General features: G+C 31.1%; 1 protein-coding gene and 2 long non-coding RNA genes across 4 annotated transcripts; 2 read left to right on the forward strand and 1 right to left on the reverse strand.

The window, feature by feature from the left end:
* Positions 1-1826: 1826 nt before the first annotated feature.
* On the reverse strand, positions 1827-17286 carry LOC107367708 (heparan sulfate glucosamine 3-O-sulfotransferase 5-like). Its single transcript, XM_015935458.3, has 4 exons — positions 17143-17286; positions 14760-14981; positions 8329-8926; positions 1827-3475 (listed from the first exon to the last, which is right to left on the reverse strand). Exons 1-4 carry the CDS (start codon positions 17184-17186, stop codon positions 3158-3160), a joined length of 1182 nt encoding a protein of 393 aa, XP_015790944.1. The 5' UTR covers positions 17187-17286; the 3' UTR covers positions 1827-3157.
* On the forward strand, positions 2551-4524 carry LOC149094646 (uncharacterized). The gene is made up of 4 exons (XR_016200149.1): positions 2551-2684; positions 2832-3890; positions 3954-4144; positions 4268-4524. It is a non-coding gene; the product is annotated as an uncharacterized LOC149094646 (long non-coding RNA).
* Positions 9211-11243, forward strand: LOC107367710 (uncharacterized). 2 transcript variants are annotated; one of them, XR_016200142.1, is made up of 5 exons: positions 9211-9352; positions 9472-9570; positions 9651-9754; positions 9834-9971; positions 10063-11243. It is a non-coding gene; the product is annotated as an uncharacterized LOC107367710 (long non-coding RNA). The 2 variants fall into 2 exon arrangements; XR_016200141.1 differs by lacking the exon at positions 9211-9352 and having other exon boundaries at positions 9431-9570.
* Positions 17287-17291: the final 5 nt, after the last annotated feature.

Consider the following 17291-nt stretch of genomic DNA (forward strand, 5'->3'; position numbering starts at 1 on the left):
CATTGTACCAAGTCTGGTCCGTGACTTGGCTTTAGATGTTGGTTTAATACCAGTCTTGGCATCAGATTTAAGTCTCAACTTTACTGCTAATGAGTTGCTGGTTTGCGTGAGTTTGATACAAACTTGCTCATAACATGAATAGGCTGACAGCAAGGATGAGCTGATAATTTTGTTGAGAGATAGTTCAGTCCACAGGACGACTGTTGATAATAAAAAGATTAGATACTCGATCAGTGATTGAGTGAGACCATATTGTATTATTACATCAATTGTTTCTGGATACAAGATTGAGATTTGAAAAACATTGGCGTTTCTGTAGGGTGAAAGGTACTGACTTGTAAGTAAGGGTGTATACCGATGATATACACAAGGAGTTGGAGGGTACCTGGCCATGCATTTGCGCTGAAACTCGGAATCATTAATGAGGGAAAATCGAGCATCGGAATATTGGTCCGTAATCTTGATGAAGCGTCTATAGTGAGTTGAACCGGTTTGATTGTAAGTTGCTTCAAAGAGGCATTGGTTTAGGCAAGCTGAGATTGAACCACAACCATACTTTTGATAGCCTTCCCTTACATAAGGGAAACAATTGCTATAAAACCTGGACTGAAACTGGTAGATAAAGATGGATTCAAATGTAACTGTTGCTTGATTACTATCGATTGCATCAAATTGTATAAATGACGGGTTGCTAATCGACTCGTCCAGCTCTTCGTAAGGGGACAAAATGTATAAACCAAGACGTTTACCTAGACTCAAGTTGAAAGTGTTTAGGCGTATATCCATCAACGGTGAATCTCCGACTTTGTCTCGATCATAATTAATTGTGTCATTGAATCCACTAAATAGTGTGAAACATTTTAAATAATGAGATAACTGTTCCAATATAATTGGATGTTGATTGGTGTTGTTGATATTTTCAGGTTGAACCATAAGAGATTCACAATCGACTTGATTGTAATTGACATCAAGCACCTTGCAAAATATTATCAAGTCTTCCCATTTTAATAAATTATCGTTGATCTCTTTGACAGTCAGCGTTGATACTTTGATTGGATAGACTGGATGATCGATATACCTGAAACCTTTCCTTAGATAATCAAAGCAAATTGAAACCGAAGGCAATGCAAAGTTATTGATTGTTTTCATCTCAAGATTGGCTCCAATCGGGTGCAGTAAATAATTCAAACTTATTATGCCTGTGTGAACAACAGCACCAACTATGCAAACCAAAGAGGCCCAAAAGCGCGCTGATTTACGAAATTTTGCGACTATCTTTTGACTGTATTCAAGCTTTGGTTTTATACGAACCATAATTTCAGGAAAAAAACAACTTGTTTTTGTTGCTCAAAAATACTGATGTAAATGAGTTGAGTTTTGATTGCGAGTCACATTAAGAAACAAAATCGAGTTGAATTATTTCGCACTTATTAAATGACAATTAGATTTGGTTGCTTCAATCACTAAACAATAGCATCTATTGGTTCGGTTAAAAAACCAAACAATGCGAGGTTAAGCACCATTTTGCATTATTATTGTGACAACAAACTAAAAGTCGATAAGATATAAAAAGAGTGAATAAGGTTGACTCCAAGCATCAAACAAAGGATTGACTCGATGATGTTTTTGGTGACAATTTGATTCAAAGGTCAACTGACTCACTTGGTCGATTTGAGGTTTGAAGGTTATTTTTGAAGACAAATGGCAGTGAAAACAGGGTTGATTTGATTCTGATGAACATTTCATGAACGTTTAAACTATGAGCTTGAAACTCAAAGTGAGAGTGAAATAATGGAGTGAAATTTATTGAACAAATGAAGAGACACTTTTGGGAAAATGTTTTGATTTGATTTTTAAGAATCAATCAGTGGTGACACTTTAATTATATTCAAATAATCAACTTTCCAGAACAAGATTTAGTCATTGTTGTCTAGCTGTTGATTACAATTGGCTTTGATCTTGACTAGATAAAAATTGACATAAATTACAATTAAGACACAATAATTCACAACCAAAGAGGGTAACTCAACAAAGAAACATCATGCTGTTAACTGTAATGATTTTACATTCAAAAGTTGATTACAATAAATCTTGGAAAGTATTCAGAGCAAAAAAAGATTGATTAGACAATTAAATTGATGGAAATTTGAAATTAAATTTGACCAAAAATTTAAATTTGTTGATATTTCAATGTTTGTTAAATGTAAATGAGACAAATGAACAGTTGAAGTAGCAAATGAGTTTGATTCAATTAGCTGATGATTATCATTTGAATTGAATCTTCAATTTTCGCATGACTTGCAATACTAACTGTAATTGCAATTTGATTAAACAATTTAAAGTCAAATTAATTATTTAAGGCGCCATCTATTGACGCTTTGGTTCACAACCTTGATTAACGGTTTTTTTAGAGCAAAAGATATTTTTTCATGTTTACAAATTTGATTTAAAATTTACAATTTTCAGTCGATTTGATTATTGATATGTTTGTTTTGTTATATTTTGTTTTGTTTTTTGATTGCTGCTTACAATCGTTAATGGATTGTTACACCAATATTGAAATGTGAAAATCATCAAGTGTAAAGTATTTTTTTTAAGAGTAAATTGCATTTACATATACAAATGGAAACCATGCTTGTTTTACCCTTACAAGCGATGCTTATTTACTTTTCTCACAACCTTTAGTTAATAATTTTCTTTTAATTTTGTTTTCTTGTTTGTTTAATTGTTAAACAACAGTCTGATTAACTTGTCGTTCAACATTGTTAACTTGATTGAAATTCACAACCTTCAAGTTTCTATGAGTAACTTTCTTGTTTCTCTTTTTTTAGGTTTCCCAATATCCATGGTAAATTTTATGCAAGTAAAACGAGAAGGAAAAAATAACTCAAAATATATAACGATTGGTAACAATAGTTATTTTGGCCTCTCAAATGGCTCATTTTTCACAACCTTAAAGTTTCATGTTTTGTAAAAGCATTGATATCTCTGACAAAACTGACAAAGACATCATGTCAATCTTATTTGGTTTTGGTTTGTCCGTTATTTTGTTTGATGATTTACGCTGATTCGTTGTAACCTGTTTTTGGAATCTACTGTCATCATTATCATCATTAATATCATCACCATCTATGTTCATCATTAGGCTGGACTTTGGTCATACTTCAGGCCAATCAAAGTTTCTTCCCGTCATCTTGTAAAATTGGTAATTGTAAGGCCGATAGAAGCGTCTAAGAATCCGAATCACTTGAGGATTAACTTGAGGATGAGGACGTCCTTTTGATTCGTTGAGGCACTTTTCAAGGGTTCCATTGATTCGGACACAATAAAAGCCTTTAGTTGCATTGTAAATGAAATTATCACGACTTATCTTGTGCTCTAATCCTAAGAAAGTTTCAGCCTTTTGAACTTCAGGAAATGGATCATAAACCAAACGATCTCCATCAACAACATGTAACTGATGAGCTGGAAATAGCTGTTTGATGCGAAACACAAGAAAAAAGAAGCAAAAAGTTAGATATGGTTAAAAATGGTGAATTTTCAATGATAATAATTGCAACATTGGGACTGAATCAAATTCATGGCAATATTGAAAACAATTATGGACCCAAAAGGCTCAAACAGTTCATGAAAAATTGATGAAAAAAGGCTACAAAATGTGCTTGGATCAACAGAACTGCTTGGATCATCAAAATGCATTTGAAAAGCTGTACACACAAAAAAACTGATGCAATATTTTTATGCCAACGTTATTAATTTATATTGACCCTTAAGGTAAAAATAATTCATTATAAACTTAACCTGAAAAGGAGCCCAGCGAGGAAACAATTCTGATAAATATCGTTTATCATTATTTTTATTCTGATAATAATGTAAAATGTGGTTAAAAGGTACGTGACTTTGCTGTTAACCTTTTCTTTTTTATTTAATTTTCTATTTTTTTCTCTCGTCAGATTATGTTAATTGCTGATGGTACAAAACAATATTAATAATAATCATCAATGCTGACTTGGCGAATATTCAATGAAATTTTATCATTAATCAATCAGACAATTGGAGTAATACAGGGATCCAGATTTATCGGATTGAGTGGAAACAAAAAGGAAGCGTAAAATTTGTTTACTTGGTTTTCATCAATTTAAAGGTAAAGAATGAAACATTGATTGTTTGCTTTTTCAAATTACAATTGAAATGATACATGATTAGTTTAATAATACAAAAAGTTTACCAATCTAATGATAATATTTTTTCTTCTTTTTATTTCTAGTTTACTTTGCACTCCCTTCATCAAGTTCAATGGTAATCGTCAGTTATTAACAAAACAAGGACTAAAGTGAATCAAGTGAAAAAAAACAACATGAAAATAACATGAAAAAATGGCTCATTATGCTGTATTATTATTGTTTAGGAGAGAAGAGAAAAAAGAGAAAATATTTTTTTTCTCTTTTCATTCCATATTCAACTTGTTCATGTTCATGTTGATTATCTGAGATATAAAGTAAAGGTGATAAAAAGAAAGTGCAATATTATTCTGAGTGTTTCTTCACTTAACTTTACTTGCGTGATTGGTAGGGTTGAATAATGCGAAAGAGTTGAAGACTTTAAGATGCTATTATTATGGTGATTTAAAGGGAAAGACTGAAAATGAAAATAAAAATAAAATTCCAGGTTCCAGGTTCCAAGTTTCTCAGAGTTCTTACATGTAAGGCATGAAAAGTATGAAGATAGACTTGAAGATGAAAAAGTGAAAATTGATTAGTCAATTATTTGAGAATCAATTTTTCTTCTCCAGCAGGAACAAAAATTTCAAGTTAATCATTATTATTATTATAATGATAATCATTATAAAAGATTAACCGTTCAATTGATGTTTTAATGTTTCATATTCATTATGGTTGAGCAGATCAAAATTGAATAGAAAGATTATGAATCCTACAAAATATCATGATTATTCCCCTGAAAATGACCATAATAATCTTCATCTTTTAATAACCATTTCAAACTATTTCACTGCAAGATTAGTTAACTTCTCATATTCATCATTTGAAGTCTTCCAACATTTCCACCAACAGATAGATCATGAAATTTTCAACCAGCAGTTAATTGAGATGAATGAATTGAATGACAATTAAACAACCGAAATCGATATTCTATCTTTAATTAAATGTTGAAAATTTGATTAAAAGTAACTCTAAAAAACGGAAAGCCTCAAGGAAATGTTTGCCTTTTGTGTAAATGCCAGTCAATACAAAAGCATCTGTTTACTCTTGTCTTTTTATTTTTACAGTTAACTAATTAACGGAAACATTTTTTAAACACAATTTACATTCACTCATTACATTAATTCAGAAAATGTAAATATGAAATAAATGAGCTGCAAAAAGATGATTAACAGTGAATCAATAAACAATCAGTTAGAGTACGACTCGTTAAAGATGTAGATGACTTAAATGATTATTTTCATAAAATATTCAAATGACTGTAAAATCGATTGAAATTAAAATGAGATTGTCTAAAACTAACGATTTATTGAATTTCACCAATTTTTCATGATATAATATTGAAACCAGAAAGCAGGTAAAGCCATCAGTTGAATTGAAAAAAGCATCAAATTTTAAACCTTTAGATTTTTCACGATTTCACTTTTTCGAGTTGAACTTGGAAAGCAATTTGATTAATCAAATCAATCAACAGCAAAATCCTCATCAATACTTGAACAAGATCAAAGCCATTTTGACCTTTTCTCAGTGTTTTGTTTCGGCAAAAGAAATGCTCTTTTCTCTCATTCACCTTTTGTCCAAATGATTTACAAATGACCTTTTGAAGATGATTGTCATTCTTGATGAGCTGACCGATAAGAATGGAAGTAATCTGATTATTGAACATTGATATTCTGAATAGACCAGGAAACCATTTAGAAATAATATAAACTATTTTCCATTGAATTTAAACAATGGTTCAATGTTTTACTGTTGATGGATTCTCGATGAAAGTTATGGTGAAAATGATTGTTATTCCGAGCTGGAAATTTGAGAAAATGTTTCAAGACTATTTATCTTGTTTCTTCACGATAAATATTGAATTAAAGGAGAGTGAAAATTTGCAAATAATAATCGTAATGATAATGGGCGATAAATAATTTATAGTAAAACAACACTTAGAGCTGTCATTGATTACAATAATATTGATGGATCATGATCATTTTTGCGAATCGATTGAAAGTTATTGTAATCATTTTTGTTGCCAGCAAAGTTATCAATAATGTAATTGTAATATTTGATTTTGTATCATGTTCACTAGTTTTATAAATGAATTTTTTTCACTTTTCCAGTCTTCATGAGAATCAATTTTTCAACTTCAATTGTAACTTTGATTGTACTTATAACCTTAGGCATAAGGCAAAGTAAACCTTTTCTGATATTTTTTGTCCAACCAAATATTGAATTAAGCTTTGGTTTGCAATCCTGTTGATTCAAACAATTCAACCAATTGAAATGTTCACCCAATTTACTGTCAACATTAAAGTATTTCCTCTTTTCTAGACTCGAGACGTTTTTAGAGGCAAAAAAAGTAAAGGATCTTGGTAAAGGTAATCTGATGAAAACTGTCCCTTGCAAAGAGTGACAATCAGTCATTTTAAGTATTTTTAATGGCTCTTTGTGTAAAACTGAAGACACAAAGGTCAGAAGGGTTTCATTGCTGGTCGAAAATGCTAAATCTAAAACAATTAGAAGGCATTTTGGGTACCAAAACAGGATTAGTCTGACTGTCATACTTTCTGGTTTTGAAAATCTGGTAATTTTGAAATTTTGTTATTCTTGGATTTTTGAAAATGAAAGCACTGTGACCTTTGTGTCATCATTATATTAACAGTTTTGACGTTATTCCATAAAGGAAATTCACAAATTTTTGAATAGCTTAATACTAATATAATAATGGTTGATTTGTGACTACCAGCATAATGTGCCAGCTTTGACAAGTTGCCAACATATGACTTGATTTGATTGAGTTTTGTTTAAAGACAAACCAAAATTTACTCTATTGGTCAGTTTCATGACCTTAGGTACCAACTCACGAAGGGATGGCTCATCGCTGATGAGTAATTAGTCCTCGAAAGATGATATCATTTACTGAGATTGCATATCAAAATGCATTGGTGAAGTATTAAATGGTGCAATTTCAATTCATTTTACCTTCAATTTTTCTCAAATGCTTCAAAAACTAAAATTGCTTCAAATCCATCATAAATTAATCATTCAATTTTGACAATTTATTATTAAATAGAGATAAAATTAAATTCAGAAGGGCTCATTCAATATGGAACTCAAACTATTCAAGAAAAAAACAGATGAGACAATCATAGCATCTTTCAATGGTTACACAAAATTAAACCAAAATTTCATTAAATATTCAACTCAGTTTTTTCATATTGTCACCTCGATATACGATAAATTACATGGTAAAATGGATCATCTAGATATCCTGAGATAATTCAACAGTTTACCTAAAAGGACATTTCTTGTGAATCAAACTACCTTTTCAGTCGAGTTGATTGAACCTAAATATCAAGTTTCATCTTTTTCATCGCTTCTAATCAAAACACAATTAAGGTTGTTCTCACATTTAAATTGTACAAATTATGAAGCTACAAAACAATTAATGTTTAACAATTTTCATGAACCTGAAAACAGTAATCAAGTAATCTTGTAATCATTTTGTTTACCACTTTTAATGCAGCTTCACTGAGAGAAACGGAAAGCAAGAAAAAAATGGTGAAAAAAGGGATGAAAAGATGAAGATGAAACATCTCATCCATCTTTTCATCTGTCAACACCACTTTTCATCTTTCTGTTCCTGAATCCACGCAATCAATTAATACTGACAATAGCAACCCTTAAACATGAGTACTTCTGAATAAGGATAAACAAAGGATAACAAAAAAAGGACGAAAAATGAATCGAGAAAAAATTGTCTGAAAATGTTTTTTTTTCATCTCTTTTTTGTTTCCACTTTTCTGTCCTAACATTAAGTTTGTTCATCGTTTCTTTCCTGTTTGTCTCTTGAACATTCACGATATTTTTCATAACTCTTTCAACTTCACATGATAATTAATCATGTTGATGAAGTTTATCGGCTACAGTTGAAACTAATTGTCAGTAAACTTGATTCATTGAAACAGTTTTGTTTTTGTTCCTTGCGTTTTGATCATCACTTGATTACAACAATTTATCATTTCTCATCGTCTACAGCAATTAATCATTGCTCTTTTTGATATTCATATTTTTTACCATGAAAATGGTTTAATCATGAAAATGGTGAGATAATTACTTGAATCCATTTTGAATAGAAGATTGAATAAAGGCTTGTTCGCACTGGCTTGTATGCAACGTTTACGGCTCCATTGGGCTGTAAGGCCATCCGTTCGAATGAGGCCATTTTACGATCTCTTTTAGCCTTGTTCTCAGCCAGTTGGGCATAATCGGATATTAAACGGGTTACTGGATCACGAACAATGAGAATCAGTTTAATTGAGGAATTCATTGAGTGAATTCGATGAGGAACTGAATCGGTAATGAAATAGGCTGGTGTCTTTTCAATGGTAACTTGATCAGGGAACGAATAAGGCATTTGTTTACGGTACCAGGTAAGACCATAGCCGTACTTGTTGTTGTCATCAAAGAAGTGAACCTCATCGGAGGCCTTTTGTATTGACGGGTGAAGGTTAAGAAATTCAAGTAAAGCTCGGGTTCCACCTTTACGAACTCCAATTATAATGCAACCGGGAAGTCGACGTCGAGTCCGAGGAAAGTGTAACGATGAGTCAACTAATTCAACGGATGATGAAGATGATGAATAATAAGATAAGGTTGAAGTGGAAGATGCCTGATTCTCGTCATTCTGTGATTCAATATCATCTCCAATGTGTCTGTTAGGAGATACAAAAAAATGTTATTGATTCTCAGGTTTAACCTCTTTTTAAAACATTATTGTCATCAACTGCCAACACAATTTAAAAGAGCTTAATTTTTTACGCTGAATTACAGATTCAATCACATACAAAGGTTAATTAAACGGATCCAAAACATTTTAACAGAAACTGAATAGATAATGTCCAGCTGATTATGAATGTGCAAGGGATATTGAAGCTGAGACCATTTGTTTACTGTACAATTGTGTGGCAGATGAAATATGTGAAAAGCTCTAGAAATCGCCTTTTCTTCTATTCAATATTAGACTTCGGTTCACAATATCCGTCCATCAGTCCACAATATTTTTAGCTAAGAAGGACAATGAAGTTGACCTTACGTTTGAAACCAAAATTAAATTACAGTCATTTAGTGGCTACAATTAGGTAACAACCCCTTCAACTTGCGCGCTCTTTACTTGCTTAACATGCAATTTTGATAACATGGTTTGTAATTATTTTATTTGATTATTTTCTTATACACTGTATTTTACTGTCTTTTTTAGATTTTAATTAATGGCCGTTCATTCGTGCAATTAACAGGTCCACATGGATTAGTAAATGGTTTCTTTGTTTAGAGTTGGTTTAACATTCAAGATGATTGGGTAAGTAATAGTGAAAACAGTATTTTGCTAGAATGGTTTTCGTTTAACCTAAAATTTGTATTTTACTGATCCAAATTTAGGTTTATCAATCTCCAACTGGATATAACATTATATAATAGTAATGAGTAAAATCCTAATCTTAATTTGTGTGAACGGACAACTGAACCTCTTCTTGTGTTTCTCGGTAAAATTTATAAAAATCGTGTTATATTGAGTTCCATGTGAAGCAACTTCAGAGGCTAATCAATTGCCAACTCTTACAGATGATCTGAAGATTTGGTTTTGGTGTTTCTTGATTCATTTATTCTCCTTAAAAATGATTAATACGTCTGCCATTGTGTTCAGTGGGAAATTTTCTTCGATGATCATCCTGATTCCTATCCAATTTAATGTCTCAATTGGTAAGTAACATAAATACTCATCTTTCAAGTTAATTTTTACCTCAACAATATAAATTATACTTTGCTAATCATTTGATGTTTTTCCATTTAGGTAATACTTGGCAATAGAGCGATTCTAATAACCAGATTGAATTAATGGTCAATGAACAGGGATGAGGAGCAATAATGACCAAAGCAAGAAATGAAAGTGGAAAAAGCCAAACAAAGAAAGCAAAGTAAAGCAATCTGAATTGGTATTTTGGATTCTCATGGTTATGAGATAATTATGAGAATGCTCAGAGTGGTTGTTGATGCTTAACAAACAGAAGAGTGAAAGCAAAAGAGGTAACTGATTACAACTATCTGATTACATATTTCAGTTATGTTATCAATGAAAAAAAGTGAATAAAGGAACACACAAACAGGGAGAAAAATTAATCAAGAACTTGAATGGCAAAGAGTTAACTGTATAAAAAAAGGAAATGATAGTTAACATTTGATTTTGTTGGCTAGCGTTTGCTTTTTTGTATTCACTCTAATGTAATCATTGGAATGAATGGTTAACCTTAATAAATTATTTTAGTGTCACAATAAGATGATTAGCTAGATTGATGGAGAGAATGTGAAAGGTTTTGAATGGAAAGGTAAGAAAATTGGAAGATGGAAAGAAGACAATTATTCCAATGAGAGATTCAGTTGTTTCTACTTGAAGATCAAAAACTGAAGCCAAGAAAATAATAGTTTCTGGGTAAAAAGGGGAAACAAAGTGATGAGAGTTACAAAGGTACAAAACTGTATTATTGTCTGATTGTATTTCTGATTCAACAACCATTCTGAATATTCTGAGTCTCCTGAGAATTGTGAATATCGATCGATAACAAGCCAACCTAAGAAGGAACCAGCAAAAAAACACAAAATTGAATCTTAACATTGTACTTGTAAACCTTTTTCATGATTATTATTTTGAAAAAGAAGCACAAAGTTGATCTTATTTTTTTTCATTTATTGAATTGCCTCTCCATTGTTAATAATAATTTACAAGTTCAGTTTAATGATTGTAAAAATATCTCTAACAAGGTGAAGTAAGCAGAAAAAAATAGTTTCAATTTCATGTTAGATTAATTGTTAATGTGAACATTTTCCTGGCCAATTGCTGTTTCTGATAAACATTTCAATTATAAATGTTTCAAATGGCAAAACAATAGATAACTGATTTTGATCATTTCAATATTAATAATGGAAGAAGTGTATTAAGAATATTGAGGCAAAAAAATGTTACATTTTCTTGTTGAATTGAACAAAAAGGATTACAAGTTTATTTATGACAAGATAAACGGATAAACTGAACTTGAGTTGAATAAATGAATATGAAAGCTGCTAAACAAATGTAAAACTGAATTAATGAAATGATTTAGAGGGAAAAAGATTGGAAAATTGAGAGTAAAATTACAAATGTAAACCTTGGATATTCATTTCTTATACATTTATGTAGATATACAAACTGATATTGAATTTGTGTAAATAGTCAACCGTAATAAGATGTAAAACTTGAGTTGAGATAATTTACTGAGTAAATTACATATTTTCAAGAGCAGTCTTGAATACAATTGAAATTGAATAGCTAATTTCACAGACGGTTGATTTCAATAAAATGCAAGTTGAAACCTTTTTTTGCTTGTCGCTAAGATTTACCTTTTTCAAACATGAAATTATTAGATTAATGTGATCATTTGAGATTGAATATTGAATGAAATGTGCAAGGAATTGTAATAAATGTGATTAAATGTTAACATTTATTCACAATCATATTCCAATAGCATATTTATTTATTTATTTTGGGCTTCACTTTTTTCTTCTTCTTCCTATTTGAACCAAGTAAATATTATTTAGTTGATTCAAGGGATTCCATGGGCCAGTCAAGTCAGTCAAGTGATAAAAAATATTATCTGCTTGTTGATGATAAGGATGATGAAGATGGGAAAAGATGATGAAGCAAATGTAAAGGTCTAAGGATGTAAACAGAAACTTGCAGGAATCAATTTAGGTCTTGATTCGGATGAGATTCTCATGAGAATACAAATATAGTTCAATGAAAGCACATGATTTACGGAAAAGTAAAGAAACACTTAAACACCAAGTTGATTGCCATTTTGTGATGTTAATAATTTGCTCATCAAAATATTCGCTATTTGGCTGGAAAAACAGGGAAAACATTCATTTCAAACTCATCTTCACTCAGCTTCACTCAGCTAAACCATTTAATCAAGTTAACTGTTGGTCAAAAGTCTCGGAAGGTTATTAAAAAGACTCGGAAATTGGAATCAGTTACAAGTTAACGGTTAAACACTTACATTAGTGTTAAAAGACTGTTCAAAATAGTTTCCTAAATAGAGTCTACATTGAACCAAACCTTCCTTGAAACCTTTATCCAGACAAACCCTTCCAGCCTTTTATCCTGATCAATCCAATTGGATGATTTTTCATGCAAAAACATATTTTACTCAAAATTTTGTTTTCAAAGCAACAGATTTTATATTAAAAAAGATTGGAGTTTCACAAAAATCATAGAAACATCGTTTTTTGTAATCAAAGCTAATATGGTCAATAAGATTGGATAACCAAATGGTTTGATTGTTGAGCGATCAAATTTGGATTGAGTCTTTGATTGTCAACTCAGTTTAGCTAAAGAAACATGGATTTACAAAAATTTAACAAATGTTTAGCTTTTCTTGACCATTGCTAGAGAAGAGGCTGACAGTGAATATGAATAATCTTGAGCTGCAATTAGTATTCCCAGATATGCTGGACTTGTATTGAATTAATATCCAAGCTGAGCTAACATTTGTCTTCAACAATTTAGACCACAATAAAGGTAAATGTTTATTTAAATGCTATCAAATGGTTTGCTGGTGAATAAATTTGAGTTGCTTTTAACTTTGTAATTTTTTGATTCCTAAATTTTGAAGCTCAACAAAAGGAGGGTCTCCAGAATTTTTCACTTTTTTATCCTTGGGAGTTAAGAACTCAACTTTTTTTCCTAAATAGAGTTCTACATTCAAAGTTCAAAAATAAAAAGTATTCTCATTTTAGATCAGCGGTTTCTGAGTTATTTGAGGTCAAAGTGCGCAATTTTCGAGGCCATTTAAGACCGGACTATGGAACCAATTTCTTTCTTACTTCGGCAATCAATAGATCACAAATAGGCCTATCGAATGGTATGTGAAACTTTTCTTTATATATCATAGTTTAAGGTTAAAACTTCACCGAAAAAATTCGGACAACTTGGGCGCTTGGCCTTAGGTTTGATCGCAGAGTCATGATATTCAGTTTTTAGCCACACTACATAGAGGCGCAAAGATTAGATCGGAAACTTTTTTGATATCATTTATTTTTCATAGAAAAAAAGAGGCATGAAATCTGCAGTAATCCCATGTTAAAACCCATAGACAAAATTAAAACCTGATAAAAGAGCAGACCGAACGCTGAAAACCATTAAACTGAGTACGATAATGACTGTGGACCACATAAGAAAAGATATCCGTCAACGGTTTTCAGTATAGAGCGTTTTAACGCTTTCACCTGTTTTGCGATGTAAGTCTCTCTGTGACATAACCTACACAGTCAATCGATATGCAACAAAGATATTCATGTCTGCGAAAATGTGCCCATTCCAGAGCGCACTTTGCAAGGTCATTTAGAGGTCAAAAATCGGGATGACCTTGAATGACCTTGAGAAATTGCTATTATTTTTTCGCATGTCATGAAGATGCTTATTCCTCAAATCTGGGGTGTGTAGCATTAAATGTCTGTAAGTTATAACTGCAAACAGGTGAAAGCGTTAAAACGCTCTATACTGAAAACCGTTGACGGATATCTTTTCTTATGTGGTCCACAGTCATTATCGTACTCAGTTTAATGGTTTTCAGCGTTCGGTCTGCTCTTTTATCAGGTTTTAATTTTGTCTATGGGTTTTAACATGGGATTACTGCAGATTTCATGCCTCTTTTTTTCTATGAAAAATAAATGATATCAAAAAAGTTTCCGATCTAATCTTTGCGCCTCTATGTAGTGTGGCTAAAAACTGAATATCATGACTCTGCGATCAAACCTAAGGCCAAGCGCCCAAGTTGTCCGAATTTTTTCGGTGAAGTTTTAACCTTAAACTATGATATATAAAGAAAAGTTTCACATACCATTCGATAGGCCTATTTGTGATCTATTGATTGCCGAAGTAAGAAAGAAATTGGTTCCATAGTCCGGTCTTAAATGGCCTCGAAAGTTGCGCACTTTGACCTCAAATAACTCAGAAACCGCTGATCTAAAATGAGAATACTTTTTATTTTTGAACTTTGAATGTAGAACTCTATTTAGGAAAAAAAGTTGAGTTCTTAACTCCCAAGGATAAAAAAGTGAAAAATTCTGGAGACCCTCCTTTAATGCAAAAGAAAGCTTTTCCCGAGATCTTTATCATACTTGAATTATATGCTCTTGATCTTGCTTTTGAATAGTGAAATTAAATTAAAAAAAACATTTCTCATTCAAAGGTTGACTAAAAAGGTTTGTTAGAGCTTGAAGACTTAAAAATCAGTGAAATATAAAAACTGCCAGAATGTCTGGAAATAATTCAATTTCAAGTCTTTCACTATTCAATGCATGTGTTTTGGTAAAATGAATTGTTAAAGACAATAAAATGGGAAACATTTCAAAGATATTTTCATTTTTTCCCCAAAAATGTAATTGAAAGATATTTTGAAGAAGAAGAGAAAAAACTCTTTTAAATCGGTTGAACCTGAAATAATTCCTTCTTACCTGAACCCATAAGTGTTATCAATGTTATCCTCAATCCCATGATTAACCTGATTATTTGCATGGAAGCTTTTCGATCTTGTTGCACCTTCCAAGCAAGTAGCCAAAGATTTGAAGCCATAGTTATTGAATGAAATGAGGTGAAACAAAATACAAAAAGATGCCAGAAAAGCCAACAGAATAGCGATGAAATTACGATTCCTCAACTTGGAACGTGATTTATATCTGAAATGTGAAACAAAATAGGTAACAAAAAGGTCAGAATTAAAGTCAATAGACGAAGAAGAAGAAGAAGAAGAAAAGTGAAAAATAAAAAACAGATTAACACTCTTGTATTATATCCAAAATAACTTAATTTAATGTAATAATAGTTCTTACAAAATGCCTCTTTTTTACCTTCCCTGCTAATAACATGTATAACAGCAAGAAATGGTTAAAATATTGTAGCAAAAACATGATAATAATGTCTTAATGATGATAATGATAAGTTGAGAAGACATTTTTTACTCCCTTTTTCCTCATTATTATCTAGTTGATTACTTTTCTGTGTTCATTTTTCAGTCTGAAAAACAGTTGATGGAATGAAATGAAAAAAATTTTCTCAACAATTTTTTCTCTTCTTGTTGCTGCTCATTTCAACCTCTTGTTAGTTTCAGATCGTTACATTTATTGGATTATTAATGGACAAAATTGTATTTATACTTGAGTTACAAATGATTCTCATTTTGTTTCTCTTCCATCATTTCCATCATTTTGATGATCATGAAAAGATTATTTCATCTCTTGTTGTCTTTTTTTGTTGTTGATCAACTTGTCAACCGAAAGTATCACGGAATGGATTGAAAATGTAATTTAATAAGATATCACAATGTAGTAAGCTCAACAATTAAGGTTACAATTGAACCTCTTCTCTTCTCTATTCTCTAGCCCTTCCACTTATCAAGCTTATTCAGTTGTTTTTTACAGATTTTCTTCAGATTTGCTCAGATTTACTGCAATTTAATGTAAAAATCAGTTCTTTTTGTCCTTCTTTTTACCTTATTTCTCAGTTAATCCCACCAAAGCTTTACAAATGAACAAGCAAATCTATATATATTTAGACTAACATTTGTTTTTGCTGTAAATTGCATTTGATTGCTGATAAAGTCATTGATTCAACTTTCACCAGTTTCAATGATAGGTTCAAAAAAGTACCATTGATTGGACAGATTGAGCTTAAAAGTATAACATTGTATGCCAATCGACACCAACATTCATCCATTTGATTGAAATTGAAATTGACATTTTAAAGATGAGGATAAGATGGTGAAGCTTTGAGAAAATAATGGAAAAGTTAAACTCAGAGTTTCAATTGTTTTTATTGAAATTTTTGCTCCTTTTCTTGCCTTTTCATTTTGCTTTTTTTCCTATGAGACTTTCAGAGTAAAGGTAAGAATAATACTGAAAACTCAGTCGATAATGATGATTATCATGATGATGAGTGTGTGCCTTTAGGTTATAAGCTAACAAGCTAGGTTTGACTTGAGCCTGGAGTGTTGAAGCTAAAAGTTGAGCATGTTATTGGGTTGAAAGTATTAAAATATGAATCAATTGTTAATCAATGGAAACATTAATATTACGCCAACCAATGAATTACAATTAATTTCTGGTTTCTCTTTGTTGACCAACAATCTAAATAATTTTCCAATTAGTCTTTATTATTATTTTTCAAATATTGACTCTTCAATCTTATTTTAATGGTTATTTTCAATGTTTTTGTTTTTTTAAATTTTCAATCTTAATATTCAACTTGGTTTTAAGGTTAACTTTGATTTACCTTTTGCTCTTTTTTTATTTCTTTATTCATTAATATTTCAATCTTAATTGTGTATTTTATTATTGTACATTATCACTATTGGCGTTGCTTTGCTGGTTGGTTTCATGTTTGCTATCATTCCCTTGATGGTTCAGTGTAAATATTGTATTAAAAATACAGGTTTGATTTATTTACGTGATTCACTTTATGTACAAAAATGACCAAGAATCACTTATCATGATTAAAGTTAACCCTTGAGAGGTTGAAAATGAAAGCTAAAAATTAATTTTAAATATTTATATTGAACAGACTCAATGTTGGACTTAACGTTAGACTCAATGTTACGTGCCTTTTCATTGGACAATTAACCGAGACAATTGACTGTCTGGTTGCAAATTTGAAAAGACAATCAATTGAGTTGTGGTTATTAAATTAAAGGGTACGAAAAAAAAGGTATAATCATGTTATCAACATTATTGTTGATGACATTATTTGAAGGATGATAAAATGGTTTATAATGAGAGTGGTAGGTGAGAGGTAAAATTATGATGATGATCAATGGAGGTGAGAAAAGAAGGACAATTAACTTACCTTGATCGATATAAACCAATCGAAGGCATATTCATAATGATCATATTGACCCTGTATGAGTATGCCAATTGATGTATTATCACAAGTTAATCGGGGAAACATCAATATTAATAACTATTGGTGTTGGTTGAAATAAAGGGATGTTGACA

Source organism: Tetranychus urticae, chromosome 1, assembly GCF_039701765.1.
Source record: "Tetranychus urticae isolate SD_2017Ah chromosome 1, NJAU_TeUrti_SD_1.0, whole genome shotgun sequence".
Taxonomy (NCBI): domain Eukaryota; kingdom Metazoa; phylum Arthropoda; class Arachnida; order Trombidiformes; family Tetranychidae; genus Tetranychus; species Tetranychus urticae.